The sequence below is a fragment of the Labrus bergylta genome, chromosome 2 (assembly GCF_963930695.1).
Source record: "Labrus bergylta chromosome 2, fLabBer1.1, whole genome shotgun sequence".
Classification (NCBI taxonomy): Eukaryota; Metazoa; Chordata; class Actinopteri; order Labriformes; family Labridae; genus Labrus; species Labrus bergylta.
This window is the reverse complement of record NC_089196.1, coordinates 10,358,399-10,380,601: the sequence shown is the minus strand read 5'-3', so window position 1 is coordinate 10,380,601 and position 22,203 is coordinate 10,358,399. Positions and strand designations below refer to the sequence as shown.

Here is a 22,203-nt window from a genome sequence, read left to right as displayed (position 1 = left end):
GGAGGAGCACGGAGCAGCGCCGCCTGCTTGTGCAATGGATGTCACTCGTGGCAACGACCAATCAGAAGTTCCCATCCTTTTATACAAGGGGTGTGAAGACGGAGGGATGGAGTGGGTGGGCTCTCAGCATCATGCATCTGCCAGTAATAGGACACGCTGATCGTCAGTCTTCGTCACTCTCTGCTGTGATTGGTCGACGAGCTTTACTTTCCAATAATATAAACATGTCTACTGCCTGCCAGGCTTGAACCAGGGCTTACAGGGACTATGCAGTTCTACATCAAACTGTATAAAAACTCTCATTATGTATTTGCCTGTGTAGTTGCAGGGCTAAATCTGTATTATTGCTAAAGAATATGCACATAGCTGCACGTGCACGCCTGAGGAAAAGAGGATATCGTGCTGCCGGTGCTGCGAGAAAGAGAGAGAGAGAGGGAACTGTGCCGAGCTTTCATCATTATAATCACCACCCTAAGTACTAGCTCTTAACATTTTGTTTTTCGGTGTTCAGGCGAGAAGTGACAAGAATATAGACCCCTCCTCTGCAGGGCGGAGCGTGCATTTTCATTCCGTATTTTGTATTTTTTATTTTTTTTTCTAGCCCTGTTCCCTGCTCTGACACGTCTGCACTGAGTGAGTGGCATTGGCACACTGTCAATCGCTCACTACCGCTGCCATCAAACAACATAAAACACACACAGGCAGAGGCTGGAGCTCATAAATTTCAGCAGGGCAACATATTTTTTGCGCATCGCCTTTACACAGCGTTGTGTCCTCATTAATTTCTCCTTCATTTTTTTCTAAACACAACTTTTTTTTTTTCTACATTTCATATTTTTATAGTCATATTTGGACACCTTACGCCGCAGCTCGTGTTTTTTTTTTATACGCGGGAATCAATTCTACACATTTATAGTTGGCAACACCTGCAAGATTTTTCTATGTGTTTACACGTTTCCACATTGGATATTTTTTTGTTGCCGGTGCTTCGCGAGGACGATTTGGACATTTTTTTCTTTGGAAAGGAAATGCGCCGGGAATCCCACGAAGAGCGCTAATAAATGAGAGATCACCAGGAGCGTTTCTGTCTCTAGCAGCCGTCAAATCCAAGAGAAAAGACAGATTGGCACGAGGATCCGCGCAAGGAACGATGGACCGGCAATTTTGACAGAGAAGTTTCAAAGAAGAAAGAAGATTTATGCGTTTTTCTACTGACACATTAACGCGTTTTGGCACTTTGGACCGCGCGTAAAAAAGCGAGAGGACAGCGAGAACTTGGACTCAAGATTTACACTAAAACACCACTGCTAGGTGTTTTTTTTTTTTAATCAGAGAAACGTGTGTGTGCTGTTTCGCTGAAGAAATCCCACAACCGTGCATCCCTCCTGTCTGCGGCACATGTTATAACCCATTTCGTATATGAGTTTTTCAATTTGTGTGGCTCAGTGCACAGACTCTTTAGCGGCTACTATGGACGATCAAGCCCGGATCATGCAGTCCCTCGGCGGTGTGAGTCTGGGCGGCCACTCGGTACAAGGAGGCATGGCACTGCCGCCTCCACATGGACACGATGGGACGGACGGAGACGGAAGAAAACAAGACATTGGTGACATTCTGCATCAAATCATGACCATAACTGATCAGAGTCTGGACGAGGCGCAAGCAAAGTTGGTTGATTTATATGTTTTATTAACTTGGCCCCCCTCCCCGAAACGCTGAACGCATCATTATTGAGATGTGGCCCGTTTAACTTAAGTCCCCCATGCATAACAATAGGCTGAAGTGGCTTTAATGATAATCTCACACTGAGGTGTGTTTAACAAGTGAGAAAGTTGTCAGTAAGGGGACGTGAGCATTTTAGAGAAACTGCTTGTGTGCCAGCTTGCCTTGTTCTAAAAGTTTGTGCACACATGTCCTGAAGTAAATGTTTCTGATGCTATGAAACTCTGACAAATGCTGAAAATTCATGTTTAAATAGTCTTTGCATCATTCAGCTTACTCATTACATTTATAAAGAAGCAATAGCCTACTAAAAGGTCAAACCAAACAAATAGATTTCCATGATAACTTCAAGCAAACACTGTACAGTAGAAATGAATCACTTTTAATAAGAGACATATTTTTGTTGTAACATTTAAAGACCTGAGGTTGCTTCAACTAAAGTTAAAATCTCAAGGTGTTAGTATGTATCATATGGGTTTTCAGTGAATTTATTTCAGTATTTTATCTTGTCTTATACTGAAACAGGAAACATGGACTGAACTGTCACAGAATGAAACCAGCACTCTTCAGCGTTCTCTGTGAAATCAAAGAAAAGACAGGTAAGATCTTTTTTAACATATTAGAAATATAAGGCAAATCACACCTGCACACAGACATGTTAACCTCCCAGTGATCTGATACATCCAGGTTACAGGTTACCCCTGTCCAGATAAATCAGTCACTTTCTCTAAATATGTCATTGGGTCAAGCAGAAACAGCATGTTGTCACAATGGAGGTGGAATTCACGCTGGAGATGCTCTCATTTCTGCAGAAGCATCTCCTCCAGCACTGGTTGCATGAATTAAAACAGAAAGTGCGCTCCAGTTTTCACCCTCACTACTCTGGCACTGCACAGGATGGGGAGATCCCGCAGCATATGCTCAACATGGCTAAGATCACAGTGAATTTATGCTATCTAAAACCAGACAACAAAGGCCACATTTTAACAAAAAAAAAAAGCTGCAGCTACACCCTCAATCAATAATTGCACTGTAGCTGGATGCTGATTCCTTTCTTCACACAGCTATCAGTAAATCCTGATAAAATGGAAGCTAGTCATCAGATAGTAGAAAATAATCCAAAATTGCAGAAAATAGTTTTCTTTTCTTTTTGCACAGTTGCTCTTTATCAGAATCAAGTCTGAAGATTTCTGGTACTAAGGTTGAAAACTTTCAGTTAGTAAGCGCACATATACCTACATATATGCAGAGACATTTATATCTGCAAATACTGCAAACGTTTTTATGCCAAAACTTTTGATATTTTTCTAACTTTGCAGTAGTTTATTATGACAAAGTCACCTCCTGGGCAGACAGATTGCTGTTTCTAAACCTCAGCACAATGTGCAAGGGAAATAACCTAGCTTTAATTAATATCATTAAGTGAACACCTCATTTTTATTTTCACTTTTTTGTACTTATATTTTAGTTTCGTTCCATTATTGCATTCAGAGTGCAATTGAACCAATGCTCGGATTATTCCAAACCCATCAGTCAGTTGTTTTTCAATTCATTTTTCTGTCTCTCTCTCCAAAGGAAAAATAAAACAGAATAGAAATAAAACAATGCTGTGAGATTGGTGTAATTTAACAGGCCTGATCCCTGGTCAGATTTGTGACCTTTGTGCACTTTATGAGGAACCTGGCTCAAGAGAGATCATAAAAGTTTATGAACTTCCTAACACAGGTGGTGTCCACAGGGGCAGGCAGAGGGTCTCCGGTCGAGCCGAGGTCCTTTACTGTGTGTGAATGTTAGTGTGTGTGTGTGTGTTGGTGTTTAGACAATGGAAGAGGGGGATCACATATCACACACATTTTGATTGTATGCAATCTTTGATTTAAAAGAAGAAGAGAAGTGCTGCTGAATGTGAATATGGTAGAAGTCAGTAAGAAAAATATTGATTTAAAGAAAATTCCTTTTTGTCACGTAGGGATTACTCTGTGAGTTACTTTCATCAGATGATTTACCAGTTTGTTTGTTACAATTTTGTACGACTCCCCAGTTTGAGTGTCTCTGAGCTCTTGAATTTAGATAAGTGACTCAAAATAGGATAAAAACAAATGATTTAATGACATGAAATTTAAATTAAATATATATGTCCATGTGTGCATGTGTCAGGGTTGTCCTGGGGAGTAAGTGTGTTTGAGGAAGAGATGAGACATGGGAGGAGAGGGGGACGAAGTGTGTGTGTGTGTGTGTGTATGTGTTTTAGTTTATGTGTGCATGGTTAACCTGTGGTTTAGAGTCCCACCCCTCAGCCATTGACAGAGCTCAGTTGGTCTGGTGGCCTTGTTGACCGGCCTGCTTTTGCATCACACAGTGATCCTTTCACCGGCTCCTGCTGCACCGTTCTCAGGGCATCCTCGGCCCTTTCATGTCCGTTCCGATGGCACAGAGGGGGGGGGGACACTGTCTTTTTTAGCCGTGGGATCCAGCGATAGCTGAAAATGGCTTTTAATAATAAATTTGAAAGCGGTCCAAGAATCATGGGTGTAATTACTGCGCGCATGTATCATGTTATCCAGCCTTATTGTCTGGCATGAGGATGAAAAGCGAGTCCAGGGTTCAGCTTCAAAGCTGCAGAAGTGTTTGTGTTAAATGTTTAGTTTGTGATCACTGCTGACACATAATCAAAGGAGCGCGAAATCGCTCTTGTTTTCGAGATTTTTTGTAGACAAGAGAGGTAAAGGAGTGCTTTTTCCAGTAATGGCAAGACATTTTGAAGAGTTTTAGAAGTTTCTGGCACCCTTAAGTGTTATTGTAGAGCTGCAGTGTGTTTCTGCATTGCTAATGCCCTAGAAGTATTAATTCACTTTGATATGCTAATTAGAGAGCATTATGCAAGAAATGAGATTAAGTGGCAGCATGAAGTCATTTGCCTGTCACTAAATTGAGTGTTTTTAGCAGGAGGGTTTTTTTCCTTAAATTTTCTTGGTTTTGCATTTTGATAAGCTGAATGTGAGACATGGCTGGCATGAGCTGCTCTTTGTCCTTCAGTGTGTGATGTTTTTTCTGTCTGTGCACGTGTGAATTTTTTTTTGGAAATTAAACGTTTTATTCCCTCATGTTTGAGCACAAAGGATGCATTCATGTTGTACCTTTGTTTCCCTGAAGGCTGCATGCAAGGACAATGAAGGCATTGAGGTAAAATTGCCTGTGATTCAGATGAGTTTCGCAGTTATTCCTGTGTGCCGGGGTTTGTTTTATCCTGCTGCCTCGTCCTGCTCTCATGCTTGGCTTGGAAGAGAGGCTCCCAGCAGCAGCAGCAGCGGGAGCGGCAAGAATAACAAAGGTGAAAGATTACCTCCATATGGTATTTCTGACCAGGAAAAGAGAGGTTCTGTAGCAGGACTCCTCTTTGATGTGAGGTTTAATCAATAGAAAGAGATTACAGAAAACTATTACAGGCTAAATCACGGAGTGCCACAGAGAGGCTTAGCCCCTCTCCACAGCTCTCTCAGCTGCACGGCGCTTCTTTTGGCTGCGTATTGACTTGTTGTTTTGCTGACCTTTGACTCGCCAGGTTCAGAAACAGGGGGTCTTGAGAGGTAGGGGAGGGAGAGAGAGAGCGAAAGAGAGAGAGAGAGAGTGTGGCAGATTCAAGGTTGATAAATGCTCCGACCCAGTGTTCAGAGCAGTGGATTAGAGAGGGAGTCGGAGCCAGTGATTGTTGCACATGTTCTGCAAAGCGCTAAACATGCTTTCGTGGGTTCGTCTTCGATATATGTATTGTTGAGCTGGGAGAAGAGTGTGTTAATTAAATAGAGTTCAGGATGAGCTTGTAATTAACCACATGCAAGGCTGACTAAAAGCATTACCTGCAGTAAATAGAGTTAGGACTGAGGAGGTAAGCATTTCTGAAATCTACAGGGAACATTAATTTCAATAATTCCTGACAAACTTAATGACCCCTCTAATTCCAATTGGGTTATAATTATTAACACAAACTCATTATTATTATTTCTTTAGTAGCTGTAGTTCAAATAAAAAAAGCAAAGGGACAGAATTCATTTTTTACTTTATTCGTCCACCTGAGAGTTTTTTTCCATCCTCCAAAATCTCCAGTAAATGCCTGACAGAGAACAGAAAGCCATTCAGCAGGAGAGACAATTGACTTTGGCTGCTTTTTGTCTCACAGAGCCCCAGTGATGCGGCTGCAGAGACTAGATAGTGTTGTGCCGAATAGCTTGCGCACAGCTGGGTTCCTGACTGGCTCAATGGCAGGGCCACTTGTGCTTCCTCCTCTAAAGCACGAGGGGGACCGGGGAAGATGTGGCTATTATCTAAGTAGCTCCCAAATACCCTCCATTTCCCCATCAGCAAGGATGAAAAGAGGGAGAGCCAGGAAGCGAGAGAGAGAAAAAACAAGAGTGTACATATCAGTTTCATTTGGAAGGGAAAATGCTTTTGTGCTGTGCAGATAGATGCCTCTGTGCCGGAGCGCTCTGGTATCTTTACGCACGGCTCCTCAAATCAGTTTTTCTTTTTTTTCTTTTTTTCCTTCATGTGCACGGTGATTCAGTGCTGTCCCTCCATCTGCACACACGAGCCCCCATCTTGCAAACGTCTCCCTCGCTCCCCCTCCGTCGCTCGGAGCGCTTTCCGCGGGCTCCTGCGCGATCAACAGCTCATAATTGTTTTTTGCACATACGTTATGCAAATGAGTCTTTATGGCAACTGGCATAACAATTAGCATCCTCCAACAATATTTTAGTAGGTTAATTGCAAAATTTCTGAATTGTACATCTGAGTTGTTAATTAGGCATGACAGAGGTGGTGAAATAGTTATCTTCAGGCGGTGGCAGCCAGCAGAGGCTGCTTGGGATGCAAAAAGGAAGGATTGATTGAAATGAGTTTACAGCAGGAGGAGCGGGGCTGTTGGAGGCTCTTTGAACGCCAATTTTTTTTTTTTTTTTTGATGTGTCTGCCTGTTGCTGAAGGTAAAATATATGAAACTGAAGCTTCTTCAACTCTGACCCCCCCCGTAGAAACAGCCTGTACTTCTGTGTCCTTTGAAAGAAAATATGTAAACAGCAAAGTGGAGGATACAACTTGTTGTCTTGTCACTGTCAGTTAGCACAGATTTTCTTTACGACTCAGCCGGGGAGTAGTTTGGTGAAAAAAAGGAGAAATCCTTTGACCAGACTGACATAGTTTAAATATACTATATAGTTTGCTTCAGATAAAGTTTATTCCAACAACCAATACTTTGATTTTTTTGCCATCATCTTATGAGGCATAATTAAAAAGAAAAGTCTCAATTAGTGTTTTCTAAAATGATTCTCTGCTCCTGAAAAAAGTTTGAAAAACCTTCATCCATTTAATCATAAAAAACATCATCTCAAACAAGTTACGTTATTATGATCCTTTAATTAAATTTAAAAAATGTGCAGATTTCCACTGTTTTAAATAAAGTAAATGAATACATACATTTAATCCTCTCAGATTTCATGTTATGTGGCAGAATTAAAAATGAGACTCAAAGGTATCCTTTAGAGTACTTTTACATGGACGCTCTAGTAAAAAAGATTCTTAATCTCAATAAGACTTTTCCTGGTTAAATAAAGTTAAAATAACATAAATACATAAGGAAAAAACACAAAAAAGACTTCATCCAGCCAAACATGAAGTTCATTTCTTAAATTCTAATGATCATAATAATACAAATATTCAGGTTGCATTGAGCTGTAACTTGCATTAATTGACAAGCTGAGCTACAGAGAAAATCAAAAACACTTTAAGGTATTTTGACATGAACTTGTCCCAGAGTCTCCTGCATCCTGATGTTCATTACCGTGTCCGTCTCCGGCCGAGTGTATGTTCTGCCATAGAGGGGGTTATTAGTGTAAAAAGGGTCGGAGTGAAAGACTGGTGCAAATGCGTCTCCTCTCTCAGTAATGACTCTGCTATTTATAGGTCCCTATTTCATTAGCTCTAGTGTTTCAGGGAAGAGTTTTCCTCCTGGGACAATAGACACCACCATGTTCATTTACTCTGTACACATTACATGTGGACAACTAAATGACCCGTCGTTTGTGAGAGCAAGAGCTCTGAAAACAATACGGCTGCTGTCACCATTTTTTGCTTTTGCCCCAGTGACCTCTTCTGTATTTAATCTTCATGAAAGATTTACTGTAACTTACAATATTTGGGCTGAAATGTCAGAATTGTTTGGTAAGCATGTGGAGGAGTTACTTCTACAGGTGAGGGATTCCTGTAAAGTGATGAAGGAAATCGGAGCAGAAGTCGGTTAATGTACACATTTTAAAATTGATTTGTAATATTTTGACAGGTACAGTCTGTAGTCTGTTACTCGACAAAAAACTATTTTCTTTACTGTTTCGTAAAAACAGAGAAAAAAAAATAGATTCCGTGCTTTTTCACCTCCTCATTTACAGGCTTGGAAAAGAAGCCCCTCTCCCCATTGTTCCTAATGCCATTGTTCCACATGTTTCATACATTAGAATGATGAATTGAAGGCAGAAATGGGAAAAAGACTGCAATGCAATGAAATTTTAATCAGCGTCTTCTGCTGCTTTAATAAGGCAAATAATTCTTATTGGCTGCTGTGTTAAGATTTCTTATATTTAATTCATAACAAACCTTGCATTATTCTGCTGTAGCCCTGAGACAAGCTGCACTCTGCTGCCTGCCAGGAGGAAACTGGGGGGACAGAAAAGATATAAAGGGAACTGCACACTGAGCATTTTTCTCACTAGCTGTGGCAGAATACTATCACACTGTTCTGATATTTTCTGAGCATTAAAAAAACAGAACTTTACATTTTTTTTTAAACTATCGCCGAGCACGTCAAGCTGCAGTGCTTCTGCTGTGGATTTGTGCAAAAAAACCCCAAAACAATCCCTCTCTTTTTTTAAATCTGTAAGTGCTCACTAAAGTATGGTCATTCGCCATATACCATCTTTTTGTTTTCTTAAGACCTTGAAGTTGATTTTTGTGCCTGATGTAATGGAGAGATGGCGAGGGGCCAGCGGCTAGGTGCTGGCTCATGTTACAGTGAAACGGCGGGCCCTGTTTTCGTCTCCCGGTGAAACGGCTTAATTGGTGTCAGAGCCCCGGGGATAAAGGCCTCTTGCTCTGAAACACAGCCACACAGGCCCCTGTCTTCCCTCAAACCAGGACGAGCGGCCGGCGTCTGCTGCTGAATGAGGACTAAGCCGTGGACTAACAATACCAAATGATGTTTGGGATGACAGAAATTAATATGCGCTTGCTCCCAGAAAGCTATGATTAATGACGGTGAGCAGGGGAATGCTGTCCCTCCTTTTTTGCTCCTCTTTGATGGGGATTGAAAAGCAAAAAAAAAAAAAACAGAAAGAAAAAAGGGCCTGTTCCTCCTCTCTATAGAAAGTGGAGGTCATCCAGAGTACATTACTGCTATTCTTCTCTGAGTTTTTCCTTGTACAGGAGGCGATTTTGGAGAATTTTAGAACTATTGTGAGCCTGTCAAACACGCACACAACCCTGCGTAAGAAACCTGTGCAAAGAAATTCCCACACAACCCATCATTTTAACTTAATTATAATTAACAGCATGAACAGTGTCACTGTGATTACAGACTTGTTTCATTCAGGATCATTTTAAGTGACGATTTGCGCCCAAAAAGAAGCACTTCAATTTTATTTTTTGGGGGATGGTAGTGGATATTCTGATGCTTTTTCTACACACACATTGATTGGGAGCCAAACGTGTGAACAAAATGGTGGTGTGCTGTTGCCATGATAATGATCTGTATCTGTTGTGTCCTAGGAGGAGACACATGAATATTTAATTGTGTCTGCTCGAGAGATCCCCAGACCCTTCTGTTCATTTCTTACTTTCTCTAATGCGTTTCCACCCTCCTAGGTACTTCCTCCCTAAGTAATGGAGAATTAAAGCGTGCATTGAAATGATATAAATTGCAATGTAAGGGATTTTCTAAGGACATTTGTCTGCCGTACAATACGGTTGGAAAATTCAAATGGCAAGTTTTGACAACGGACATTCTGCTGACATGGCGAATTTGCTCCTCAAATAAGCATTTCCTCCGTCAGAGTGATTGATATGTATTAAGCGTGCTTATTTTTTATTTATTTTTTTACATCACACTGCTCCTGAAGATGATGCGGGTGCGAGGATATGAGTTTTAAACAGTGAGCCAGTTCCCTCTCATATTGATCTATTTGTGTTGGCGGAGTGGCAGGTGCTATACGGAGACTGTGTCAGCTTTGATTGTTTGTGTCAGTGATCCGAGCCGACACTGAGCTCTCTTACTGTTCGTCACTGCTCTGGCTGCCTCTTGATGAATGGCAGCAGACTGAACAGATCCTCAGAAAAACTCATGTCTACGCTGTCTCACCAGCACTGTGAATCAGCATTGGTCTTCTCAGAGCTTATATATCAGTCGAATGGAGAGATTTCTTTATGCAAAATAACAGGACACATCTGTATTCTTTGCAGGAATACATCCTTTTACATGCAACTATGTTAGAGCTCCGAAACAGAAAGTGTGTTTTTTTTTTTATGTCTGTGCATATTCAAGATTAGTTCCTAACCTGTGTGTGTGTTCACGTGTGTTTGTGAAGGTGAGTTTCGGGATGCTTGCAGCCTGTGTAAGTATGCAGAGCACGGCGGGCCTCTCGCGGGTGCTGAAGGAGAGCATGGAGTGGCAGAGTTAATTTATTTAATGACTGAGCGTCTTATATCTCCCCAGCCCTGATTAGAATCCATGCTTGATGAGGGAAGCGATAGCGGGGTGTGCACTGCCCCTAGGCCCTCGCACGTACACTCGTGGTTGTCTTCCTCTGGTGCATTTTTTCCACCCTACTCCCCTAAATCCACATAAATAATTGAAGAAATGTGGGGGGAAAAAATGCCCGTATAGCTGAAATAATTTCCACTTTTTTCATTCATATGTCTATATGTGTGATCATTTTGTTGCACCCTGACAGAAAATGCAGCTCTGAGGCTGATTTAACCTGTGTGTGTGTGTGTGTGTGTGTGTGTGTGTGTGTGTGTGTGTGTGTGTGTGTGTGTGTGTGTGTGTGTGTGTGTGTGTGGCGTGCTCCGTGATAAAGACGAAGTGCAGTGGAGCTCCATGAACGTGGGAAAGCCAAACAGAGTGTGTCACTTTGGCAGCGCAGGCCCTGTCAGCATTGGGGAGCTGCAGTTGTAAAAACCATGACCTTCCTCTTTGCCAGCATGTCTCTTGCAGAGCCAGAGCGCTGCCCCGTAGATCTGGGCCGGCTGTGGGAGGGAATACAAACAGAGAGAGAGAGACAGAGAGAAAGCGAGAGAGAGGGGGGACAGTGGAAAAAAACGGTAAGAGCCATAATTGTAAAGAAGAAGAGGAAGAGAGGGGGGGGGCGGGGGGGGGGGCTGCTTGGTTGAAGTAATGAAATACTTCTTGGAGCTATCATGACGGAGAAGGTGAGGGAGGGAAAGCGAAGAGGGAGAAAATACTCCTCGGCTTCTAACATTTCCATGAGCCATCATCAGTAATGCCGCAGCAGCCTCACAAACCAGAAATTATTTCTTCAGGCGTCGCTGTCAAGTGTTATTCAAATAACACCAGCCTCACATTTGAATAACAGCCGACATTTTGAATTAATTAATCAGACAAGATAGTCTGGGCCTTTTCTCATTAGTCTACAGGTCAGGCTGGGGAAGATATATGCGCTGGTGATGATATACTTGTCTTTAATAGTGATTTATGGAGATTTTGGATTGTACTCGATTTGTCAAAGGGCCCGGCAGCAGAAAAATAGGACGGTGCATATTTCATTACCTAATCTTTGATACGTTCCACGATGCTAAAAAGATACAGTCCTGCTGTTTAGATGCACAGGAAGCTCTTTTACGTTCACTCTTCTTGAGTGAAGCACGCACACACACTGTATTTTTTCCTCCCACATGCACATACACACACACACACACACACACACACACACACACACACACACACACACACACACACACACACACACACACACACACACACACACACACACACACACACACACACACACACACATTTAATCTCCTCTCATAGACCTCTCCCATTTTACTTTTCCTATGCAATTAAGCGAGGGCTGTAAATTATAACTGTGTCGTACTTTAATTATCATGGTGTAAAAATAGAGTTCCTGTCTTTGAGAGGATTTCATTAACTTACTCAATATTCCATGTCAGCTCGGAGAATCACAAGATTGCACCGAGGGTTGTGTTTAACATGCTTTGAATCATGTATGGTATTGGATTAGACACTGGAGGAGAAATGAGATAAATAATTAAGATCGCATGTGAATATATTCTTTATTTCTCTGACTATTTGTGGATTGTCATTTCATGTAGCTTAGCTCTTTCTCCAGCTTGTGTGAAATTTGATTTTGGGTTCATTTAAGGTGTAGTGTGGTCCTGGAGGTGCAAATGAAAAAGTATATTTTAAAAGCAGAACGAGTGCTGACAATGTAGTGTCACTTATTGAGTGTTAAATATTAATGAACATATTCAGTTTACCAACACTCTCTACCTATTTCTGTTTTTTCTTTTTACACACACACATGTTTTAATTATCCGAAGCAGACGTGCTGCTGATGCAGTGTGCAGCTCCTATTTTGTGCTAGTCCAGGTGTGTATTGTGTTACAAAAATGTGTGCAAGTGTGTGTGTGTGTGTGTGTGTGTGTGTGTGTGTGTGTGTGTGCACAAGTGTCAGGAAAGCTACAAGCTGTTGCCATTCCGGTGAGCAGCCCACACAAAATGCACCAACACCAGTGTGACAAAACATTCAAATAAATTGCTGTCAGGCTGCCGAAACACCAAGTGCAGCGATTTTTATCTGACATGTGGAAAACCCAGACATGCAGTCCTGACAAGTAGCGCCCGAGCACCTGTGAGAGACGGGCGATAAAATCAGGATGTGCCTGATCCTCAGCATAACAATACCTATCATTACTTGATATTATTACTCTTCTTTTAGGGAGAGCCCACGATGGAGAGATAGAATGCACAGGTTTTATTTTTTTAAGTGTGTGTAATAAATGATCTTAGGTCATTGTTTGCATACAAGCACTTACAACGGCAGTAAAATTGAATTATGTAGTCTGATGGCATATCAACAAGTAAATTGGCCTTTATGTTCATGCACAATTGTTTATAACTCAGAGCAAGCGGCCATGTTTTTTTTTTTTTTGTCTGCTGGCTCGTTGTAAAACCGAGTCCAAGGTTAGAACATTTATTTTATTGGTTCGGAGTCGGTGTTCACAGGTTTATAATTTAGAGGACAAGATCAAATTTATGTTCATGAAAACTGTGGACGACTTCTTTTTTTTTTTTTTTCAAATGAAAAAAAAAAAAAAATTTAGAACACATTATCTGTTCATCTCCCGGCTAAAAACCCTAAAGGAAAAAAAGGTCCTAAAATAATCTACTTTTAATTTTTTTAAATGAAGACTGGTGACACTGATTGACTTTGTTTCACGTTTCCAATCAGCATACAGGAACAAATAAATACTAAGAGAGCTTGTGCTGCTTCACTTATTTTCATTGAGTCTCCAAAATTGACTCTGTAATTCTTAAATCCAATTGAGGGGCGTAAAAAAAAAAAATGCTTTTGAGAAACTCCGAGACAAAGGACTCACTGTGGAACGCGCCATCCATTCTCTGCTGTATTGTTATTTTCTCCCTTATAGGTTACTAATGAGGAATCGGCCCTCATTATGATTTTAAGGATGAGAGAGGAAAGCTTTTAATTAATGATATGTAAATGGTTCTGAATTGATTATGTTAGAATATCAAGAGAGATGGGTAGAAGCTGTGGTGTAATATATTTTAATTAAGAATTAATTAAAAATGATGGCAATTTTATAGCAGCTCAAAGAAAATAGAAGAATTTATTCTCTGTCACAAGTAAATCAGGCCTTGATTAAATAAACAGACATGCTCTATTCATTGTAGACTTATATTTAGACATTGCCAAGATGTATACACAGTATATTAAAAAAAAGATTAGTGCGGTATGTCAGTGGTCGACCACAAGCTGGGATCTCAGGGGTTAATAGTGATTTATCTCATTCCTAATTCATGAGATCCTCCTGCTCTGTGTTAGGTGGATCAATAGCGCTGTGTTTCCTTTTTGAATTCAGTTTCTACAATTAGATTTGTAACGTGGAACACAATTAGAAGAAAGACATGAATGCGTGTTTTTATCACTTGTGGCAAGTAAACGTGCATCCCCCAAAAGATATCAATCTATTTATGAGCTAAAAAGATTTGTGTGAAAAAGATGAGTAGTGACGAGACGTGCACCCTCGTTAACCTTTTTAATTGCTATCCGCTTTCTTTCATTCATTCTTCAGGGCAGAGGGAAACACAAGACGTTAGCTGCATTAGCGGCGCGCGCCACTATTAAAGGGAGAGAGGTCTTTGTTTTCTGCTAACGGTGGCATGCATGCTCTGTGCTAAACTCCGCGATCAATGGCAGGGAGGCTGCTATCACAGCACTCGGAGCAGGCGTAGCTCAGGGGGAGGAGGGGAGGGGGGGGGTCCCTGGTGGTTCATTTTGATTGGAGCGCAGAGTTTTGTGTTGAAAGGCGAGGGAGAGACAGGCTGTTGGAAGCAAATCCCCCTGGATCAGTTAGAGCTTTGCAACAAAAACACCTTGATATTCCTGGGAACATTTGCTTAGGAGAAAAAGGATGAATTTAAATAAACGGGCGACGAGAGAACGCAATGATCTAAAGCATTTCTGAAGGTTTGTGAGTTAAGAGAAAGCTTGTGTATCTCTGGCTTAGAATTGATAAAAAAAAACAAAAAAAAAAACACATTTCAAATCACAGTAAATGACTGTAGCATAAGAGGGAAAATCAAGGTTGCTGTATTTTGTCGATATGTTGTTGCACCTTCCAAAAGAGCTTTTGTTAAATGTGGGAATATGTATGTGAAGACATGGTGTGATTAAACTATAACCTGAATCACAGACAGAGGCAATGTGTGTGTGTGTATGTGTGTGTGTGTGTGTGTGTGTGTGTGCGTGTGTGTGTGCTAGCGTTTAGCCTTTATGAGCTAACCAATCTGTTATGGGCGTCAGGGAGGATGTGCAGCTTGAGATGGAGGGAGTGTTGAATGGATTATTAGTCCGAGTCCCTCCATAGCAGGTCGCATGTAAAGGCTTAGCGGTATCATGAACAGTCACACATGCACACACATGTCAAAACATTCGCAGGCACACACACACATACACGCATACATGATGTGCACATTGATAAAAACATGCAGGGGCAAAGACGTGTGCATGCATGCATATACTTAGTGCATGCACACCAACGGCTGGCATAGCATCTTCCTTCTGACACCTGCAACTAGTTGCAATACATCAATGTCAGGATCGCTTTCTCCACCTATCCGCATTTGTGCGTTAGTTATCCATGGAGGCCTTCGTCAAAAAGTTGAGCGGTCTTGACATCAGCTCCCCAGTGGGAACAGAAAAGGTGAAGTTATGCTGGGAGGTGCCACGACGGGCGTCTTTGCAAGCTGTAGTCCCTGCACCCAACGGCTTCCTTATGACACCTGAGTAGGATGATGCTTTAACATCACATATTATGCCATGGTTAATTTTGGTATGGACACATGAAGAAGAGTCTGAATGGTGAAATCAAATATGGTGTTCTTGGTGGTGTCTTTATGAAATGAAGGCCTATGGGTGTCATTAAAAAGCAAGTTTGAGGTTTTATTTTGTATTGAATGTATGTGCTTGTGTTATTGACCGAGTGTAGCAATTGAGAAGAAAGTGAGTGCACGGTCTTCCGTGTGAGCTCACTGTGGAGGCGAGGAGAGTCCGCCAGTGGCACTGCTAGCCGTGAGCACCAACAGCTCTGGCCACGACAGAAAAGAGGAGGAGAGGAAAGGCGAGGTGAGGGGGGTTGGGTCAGTGTCTGAACTGGCTGATGGGAGCCAGAACATGAAACAATGCCGGGGGAACGTCTGGTGGGTTCGCTGCACAGAATTACAAGCGAGGGAGCAGGCCTGCTGAGGCAATTACAGCTTAATGGGGTCATTTGGAAGGCAATTGCCAGGGGTTAATGTAGTATGGAGAGATGAGGTGAGATTGAAGTGAAATTTTTGGCTAGAAAATGTGTTCGAATGAAAAGGGGAGCAGGCAGACAAGTTGTGCGCTGATGGGGTGGGAGGTTGATTGGGGGGAAGTGGAATAGAGGCTTGCACTGCCCACACTGATAGACTTGACGCCTGGCTGATAAGCAAGTGAAAGCAGATGAATGTTAGCATGTCCACACAGGTGCTAATTCAGATATCCCCAACCAAGCATGTGCATACTTACCTGGCCTATCCAGAGCACCACCGAATCAGTAGGTTTTGCCCTCAGACATGATTAGCAGTGAGTTTAATTTACCTGTGATGTCACTTTCTTTTTTGGGCAGAGACATAAAAATAGGAAGCAAAGTGATCCAGAGAAAGATGTGTCTGAGAACCTGCAAGAGACACCTTGGAGAACAGGGATAAAAAGGATCATTATGTGGTGTTACGTTAGCCAGTTCATTACCTTAATTGCCCAACATAATCCGTTGTTGGAAGGGGGCTTTGGGAAGGAGTCTTTGCCAGGACCTTCTCACCCTGGTCCCCCCCTGGCTTGTAGCAAGCGGAGCGATCGTGCTAAACTTTGATCAAAGCCAAACTTATTTAAGGTCAGCCATGTGAAATCTCCTGGGAGCCGCCGTGTTCGCCGAAGCGAACTGCAGTATAGGAAGTAGTACAGCACTTGCCTTGCTGCCGCTGCCTGTGACCGCGCTGGATCACTGGACAGCAATAGCATTATCATCAGCCCTTTCAAGTCTTCAGCATTTTTGCCCGATTATGCTCAACAGTGGAACTTAACATCATCCATGGGTGGAGATTCCTTCAGAGTTTTCTCTCTCTCTCTCCTCTGTCTGTCTCTCTCTCTCTCCTTCCATTTCTGTCATCTCTGTGAAGTCTGAGCCCACTCCCCCCTCTTCCCCTCTACACAGGCTTTTGGCCAAGAGCCGGCCACTTCACTGAAGCAGACTTTCCCAGGCTCCCCAAAGGCTATTTTACCAGGATTCCCATTAGGTCTTTACCCATTACCAATGTTCCAAATCATTTACAGAAGAATCTATTTACTTTATGTGGTAATGGATTCATTTGACATGGCTTGCTTGGGGAAAAAAACTCAGCAGTTAACATGCACATTCCCTAAATTGAATCTCTTACTGTATCTTTTACGTTTGGTTTATTTTTATCTGTTGCAGCTGCATTTGTGCCCTCAAATCGTCCTCACACTCTGCTCTCCATCACAGTACAATATTGTACAGTGTAGAGGTGCTGGAGCATTGTGTCAGTGCTGCAGGAAAAAACAAGTGTGATGCAACTGTGTTGTCATTTAAGAGTGACAAATAGACAGTGGCAGACCATCAGAAAAGGGGGAGAGAGTGGAATGGTGTCGCTGACAAACTGCTATGACCTTTGGGTGCTTTGGCCTCCAGAGTGCACGGCACATACAGTGTTTACCTCAGGTCAGCAGCAGCGTGAACATGCCGGTCCCCCCATGGAGGAAAGCCTGGCCCATTGCATGCGTCAAATTAGAATGATCAGAATCAATAATCAGTCAGATCATATTCAGTCACATTGGACGCATGTGTCTGGATGAGATAAAGAAAGATCTGGAGTCTGCATGTCTTTTTACATTTTAAAATACTATTAGTCGACCATGCTAAATCATACTTAATTCACAAATGGCCCATAAAACAAAGCCTTTACAACAGCCAAAGAGATGCAATGCCCCTAAAGCTATAAAGCGCACTCCTCCTGCCTCTATTCCATGTCACCAAAGCATCCCATCAAAGCCTGCCTCCTTCCTGTTGTAAGGTAGGGGGAAGAAAATCAATGGCGCAATCTTTTCTTTTTGCCTCCTCCAATCCGTAATTGAAATGGAAAATCAAATGAACGGCAAGCAGATAATTGTTTTATCAATATTCCCTGCCTGCCCTACAAGGGTCAGTGCAGAATGATCATGAGTCGGGGATATGACGAGGACAAAATGTGAAATTGAACAGCTAGGAGGCAATAAATCAGCCTTGACAACTAAGAGTGACCAGCATGTAGCTGCAGCAGGCAGCTCTCCCTTCAGAATTTGTCCTGAAGCTGTCCACACTAAATGGGGAATATTCATCTCATTATTGTTGCACTTAATATTACTATCAAATATTATTCTTAAAGTCCAGACGGGAAGTCAAGGTCACTCCTGCTATTATTGTTGTCATTGTTAGTGTGTGATATTGAGGGTATAATAGAGGGCAAAGCCAGATGGTGTGCTGGGCTTATGAAGAGGAGAAAATAAATTCAGCCATTTGTTAGAGTTCAGGAAAGAAGTGGTTTGCCGTTTGGTTTCCATTTTACACATTCATGACTATTGCTGCTGCCTACAAGAGCAATGACGAATACAAAGCAACCAAAAGTGTTGTGCAAAACATTCACCTTCAGAAAAACAACATTAATAGACATCTTGCAAACATGTTGAGTAAGCTAGTTAAGCAGTAAGGTTTCTGTGTTATACGTGTTTACAGTTTAGTAAACAGAAGAAAGTATGGATGGATCTGGATATGATAACAAATGAAAAGCAATAAACATGATAGTTTGATAGTGATCTACAAATGTTTCCTAAGATTAAATCTTCTTGGCTTAATGTCCGTAGATGTTTTGTGTGGAGGTTTATTTGGATAAATAATGAGCAACATTTTCTTTCCAATATGCATTATTGCTTATTACTCTCAAATAATAACTTGTTAAAAATACCCCTATTTGTTTTATTACATTTGACTTCAGATCCCTTTATTTTGTTGTTATGCATGCGTAGGCTAAATTATGAAGAACAGCATGGTCAAATATTATTGTAACACCAAAAATATGTTTTCTTATGTGAAGTTGTAAAAATGGAGGCTTACTGTACATCAATAAATCCTTTAAATGTCATTATACTTGCTTACAGCTACATGTTACAGTCTTATAAACCATATATTAAATCTTTACTGTCCAAACCAGAAAGAAATACAGTTTATTTAGATATAAGACAAAGAAAATTAGCATATCCAAATAGTTTACAATCTTCAGCTGCTACTTTTAAAAAAAGGCTTTATCGAATAGTTAATCGTTGCCTTTTTATTTTCTGTCTATCAACCAATCAAAATCTTATTGAATTACTTTTACCCCTACAATAATGCAGAGCAGTTTATTTTTGTTTGTCCTTCAGTATATATCTTTAAATAAACCCATCGTGCCAGCTTTCTAACTCTTACAAAAACTGCAGATAAAACTGTAGCCAGAAAATCGACATCCTAAATCATGAGACGTCCCTTCCCATCTGGCTCATCCAGTTGCGAAGCATTGACGAAAATATGAAATTGATTTGGTTGAATGGTGTTAAAGAGCCGACAGGAGAATGTCACAAACAATGAATGGTCACAGCTTGGAGGAAAATCAATGGCAGAGGTTGAAGCCAGTCTGGAGTGCTACTTGGCAGCGTTACACTCTTCCTGGAAAAGAGCTGTCTTGTGGCCGTGGTTGTCCGATCAAAAGGAAAACTTGATGGGTTTAATGAAGGGGGCTGGGATAAAACTGACAACTCAGATACAGACATTGTTGGAGAGATTGTTTGACTTCAGCGTAGGTGGCAGCTATATGCACAGTTTGAAATTCATTTTTTAATTTGCTTCTGTCCTGCTTTCAATCTCCATTCTTATACATAGGAATTTAAAACAGAATCAAATTCGCTTCCTGCTAGCTTGTAGGCCCAAAATTGTCCTAACTAAATCTATTTGTATGTGTTCTCATTGCACCATTATAGTAACATTTTACATTTATGAGCACTGTTAAAGAATTGATACAGATAACCTGCTGGTGCCGAGTCAACTGATAAGAAAAAAGGTCTTGTTAATTTTACTGTGTAGATCTTGATCATTGGAAGGAGAAAATTAAATATATTGGCAGAGTGGCTTTCAAGTGGACAAAGTGATGAAAATCCCCCCTACTTTGTTGGGATTGCAGTTGTAAGCTTTGCACCATATGCTACTTTCCTCTTTAGCTGGGATTATGCCATCATTATTGCTGATAAAAGCTGTTTACTGCCTTGGCTCCAAATCGATGCTCGGGGCGCTCTGAAACTGGCATTCCCTCTCCAGAAGAGTTCATTCCATGCCAGCTGCTCAGGATTCAACCCCCTTTGTTTAAGATTTCACAGTTTTTGTAATGTTTATTTTCTATTTAGATTTAACCCCCCTTCTCTCACACATGAGGTTTTCCCTTCCATTAACATATGTTCCAAACAATTTGACATTTGCATTTGATGTGCTTACAGCAGATTGAAGGTGTCCAAGTGATGGTTATACAATACTGCTGGAGCTACCAGTGCAAGTTAACACAGCAGAGACAGGAAACTACACATATTCAGGCCTGTGTACAGGAGAATTTCTGTATCAAAATGCAATGGTGACACTGAAAAGGCGAGCAATATCCAGGGCTCCCTTCTCACAGACTTACCAATCAATGCTATAATCAGTCAATGCAGATTCAGCTCGACAGCTGTGTTAAGATAACAACTGGTTCTCATGACTATAGCGGCCTCAATGACCTTGTGCGCCACAAATTAATAATGTAAAATCAACACAAGACAACCACCCCCCTGGTTCCCATGCAGACAATGATGAACTACCTTTTCGCCTTAGCATCAAAGGCCACTCAGACTAAGTCATGTTTCAAGGCATACACCATAATGTCACGTCTCCCCCACCCCCCTACCCAATCCCACACCAACTGCTTTTTTTTTTTTTTTTTCAACTGAGTCTCCATGTCCCTTAAATAATGTCTCTCACTCTTCCTCTACAGCTCCCCAGTACCCAGGGAAATCATACTGATCAATATTTCCCATTTTAGAGGAACTGCAGCAAACATTCACACAGGATTTACTGTAGCTCTCAGTTAGGCTCTAATCAAACTATAATTTAGACCCAACAAACAAAAGGTTGTGTTGAAAATAAATGGAATGTCTATTTGCATTTGAATTGCTTTCCTTGATTCACATCTATCTATCCATCTATCTATCTATCTATCTATCTATCTATCCATCTATCTATCTATCTATCTATCTATCTTCACTTGCTTATTTTCAGCAACTGTGTGTTGTTGTTCATGCACCAGCACATGTGCTTGCATGCATTCATAATGTCTTCACAGGGCATAAATCAGAACATGCTATCTCAGTACTTCTTTATATTGGTCAAGGGCCATTGAGCAAAACAGCTTAATGCGCCCTTAACCATTTCAGTCGTGGCAGGAAGTGGAAAGACTGCTGACTTGCTGACACCGGGGCTGACATCCTCTGCAGTCTGTTTTTAGTAAAATAAAATGCTACATAACAGTAGCCTATTTTAGTGCTTTAAAGGAGTTGATGGAAAATAAATAACAGTTTAAGTTTATTAAGCTAGCTGTTTTTGTAAGCTAGCTGTTTTTGTAAGCAAACATTTATATAAGCTAGGTGTTTTTTTTACAAGCTAGCTGATATAGTTGGCAAACTGATAAATAAGCTAGCTGTTTTAACATGCTAGCTGTTTATAAAAAGCTATTTTATCAGTAGGCAAATTATTTTAATAGGCTTGGAGTAGCCTAGGCTGTTTTGAAAGCTAGCTGTTTCAGTACGCAAACTGTTATTGCCCTGGAAGTTTTTAGTAGGCTAGCTGTTTTTGTACGTATGATAGCACATTTTGTTGTGCAGACAGTAGCATGAAAAAAGAAAATGGGTATATTTTCGTCCTGAAACAACAACCATAGTCTTAAAGAAACATTCATAGAAAAGTGTGTTAAGTGTGTTAGCCTACTTGTTGATAGCCTTTGTGTCTTGACCTGACAATGACCAACTAAGAAAAGAGCACACAATGATAAATGAAGTGTTTATCTGGTGCTCTAATGCCAAGGTTTTGGCAGTTGATATTCCTGTCATACCTCATGGGTATTGTGTAGCAGCTCTTCATTCATGCATGACTGTCGACACACAAACTCAAGCTTAACCCTATCAAGGGAGCACGTCCCAATGCTCCGAAAGGTTTTGCATGCTCAGACAGGATGTGCAGGACTTTGTGGAGCTGCAGAGGCAAATCTATGATGAACAGACAATTACATGGGACACTTACAGTACTTATGCATAAGGAAAACATCTTGATATAGTTGCATGATGTGCAACTTCTCCTTAAGACTAGAGGTACTACTGCTGCTTGATGTATGTCAAGTATGGTGCTCAAAAGATTTTATGACTTGAATGGAGTACAAGATATTTGATAACCTATGATTTCGTCTTGAACTTGATGACAACTGGATGACCTGAGTGCACACCAATGTTGACTGTTCTCAATGGCAGGTGGTGA

At 41.3% G+C, this 22,203-nt stretch overlaps 1 protein-coding gene across 10 annotated transcripts in view; it reads left to right on the top strand.

The window, feature by feature from the left end:
* Positions 1-240: 240 nt before the first annotated feature.
* The window catches only part of pbx3b (pre-B-cell leukemia homeobox 3b), a 59,705-nt gene continuing 37,742 nt past the window's right edge, over positions 241-22,203 (top strand). For 2 of the 10 annotated variants that reach the window (XM_020633000.3, XM_020632998.3), the window contains exons 1-2: positions 241-1,667; positions 2,242-2,321. In XM_020633000.3, coding sequence (XP_020488656.1) covers positions 1,420-1,667; positions 2,242-2,321 — 328 coding nt within the window. In that variant the 5' untranslated portion in view covers positions 241-1,419. The remainder of the gene's footprint in view (positions 1,668-2,241; positions 2,322-22,203) is intronic. The other 8 variants (XM_020633001.3, XM_020632999.3, XM_065964283.1 and 5 more) reach the window with 5 other exon arrangements.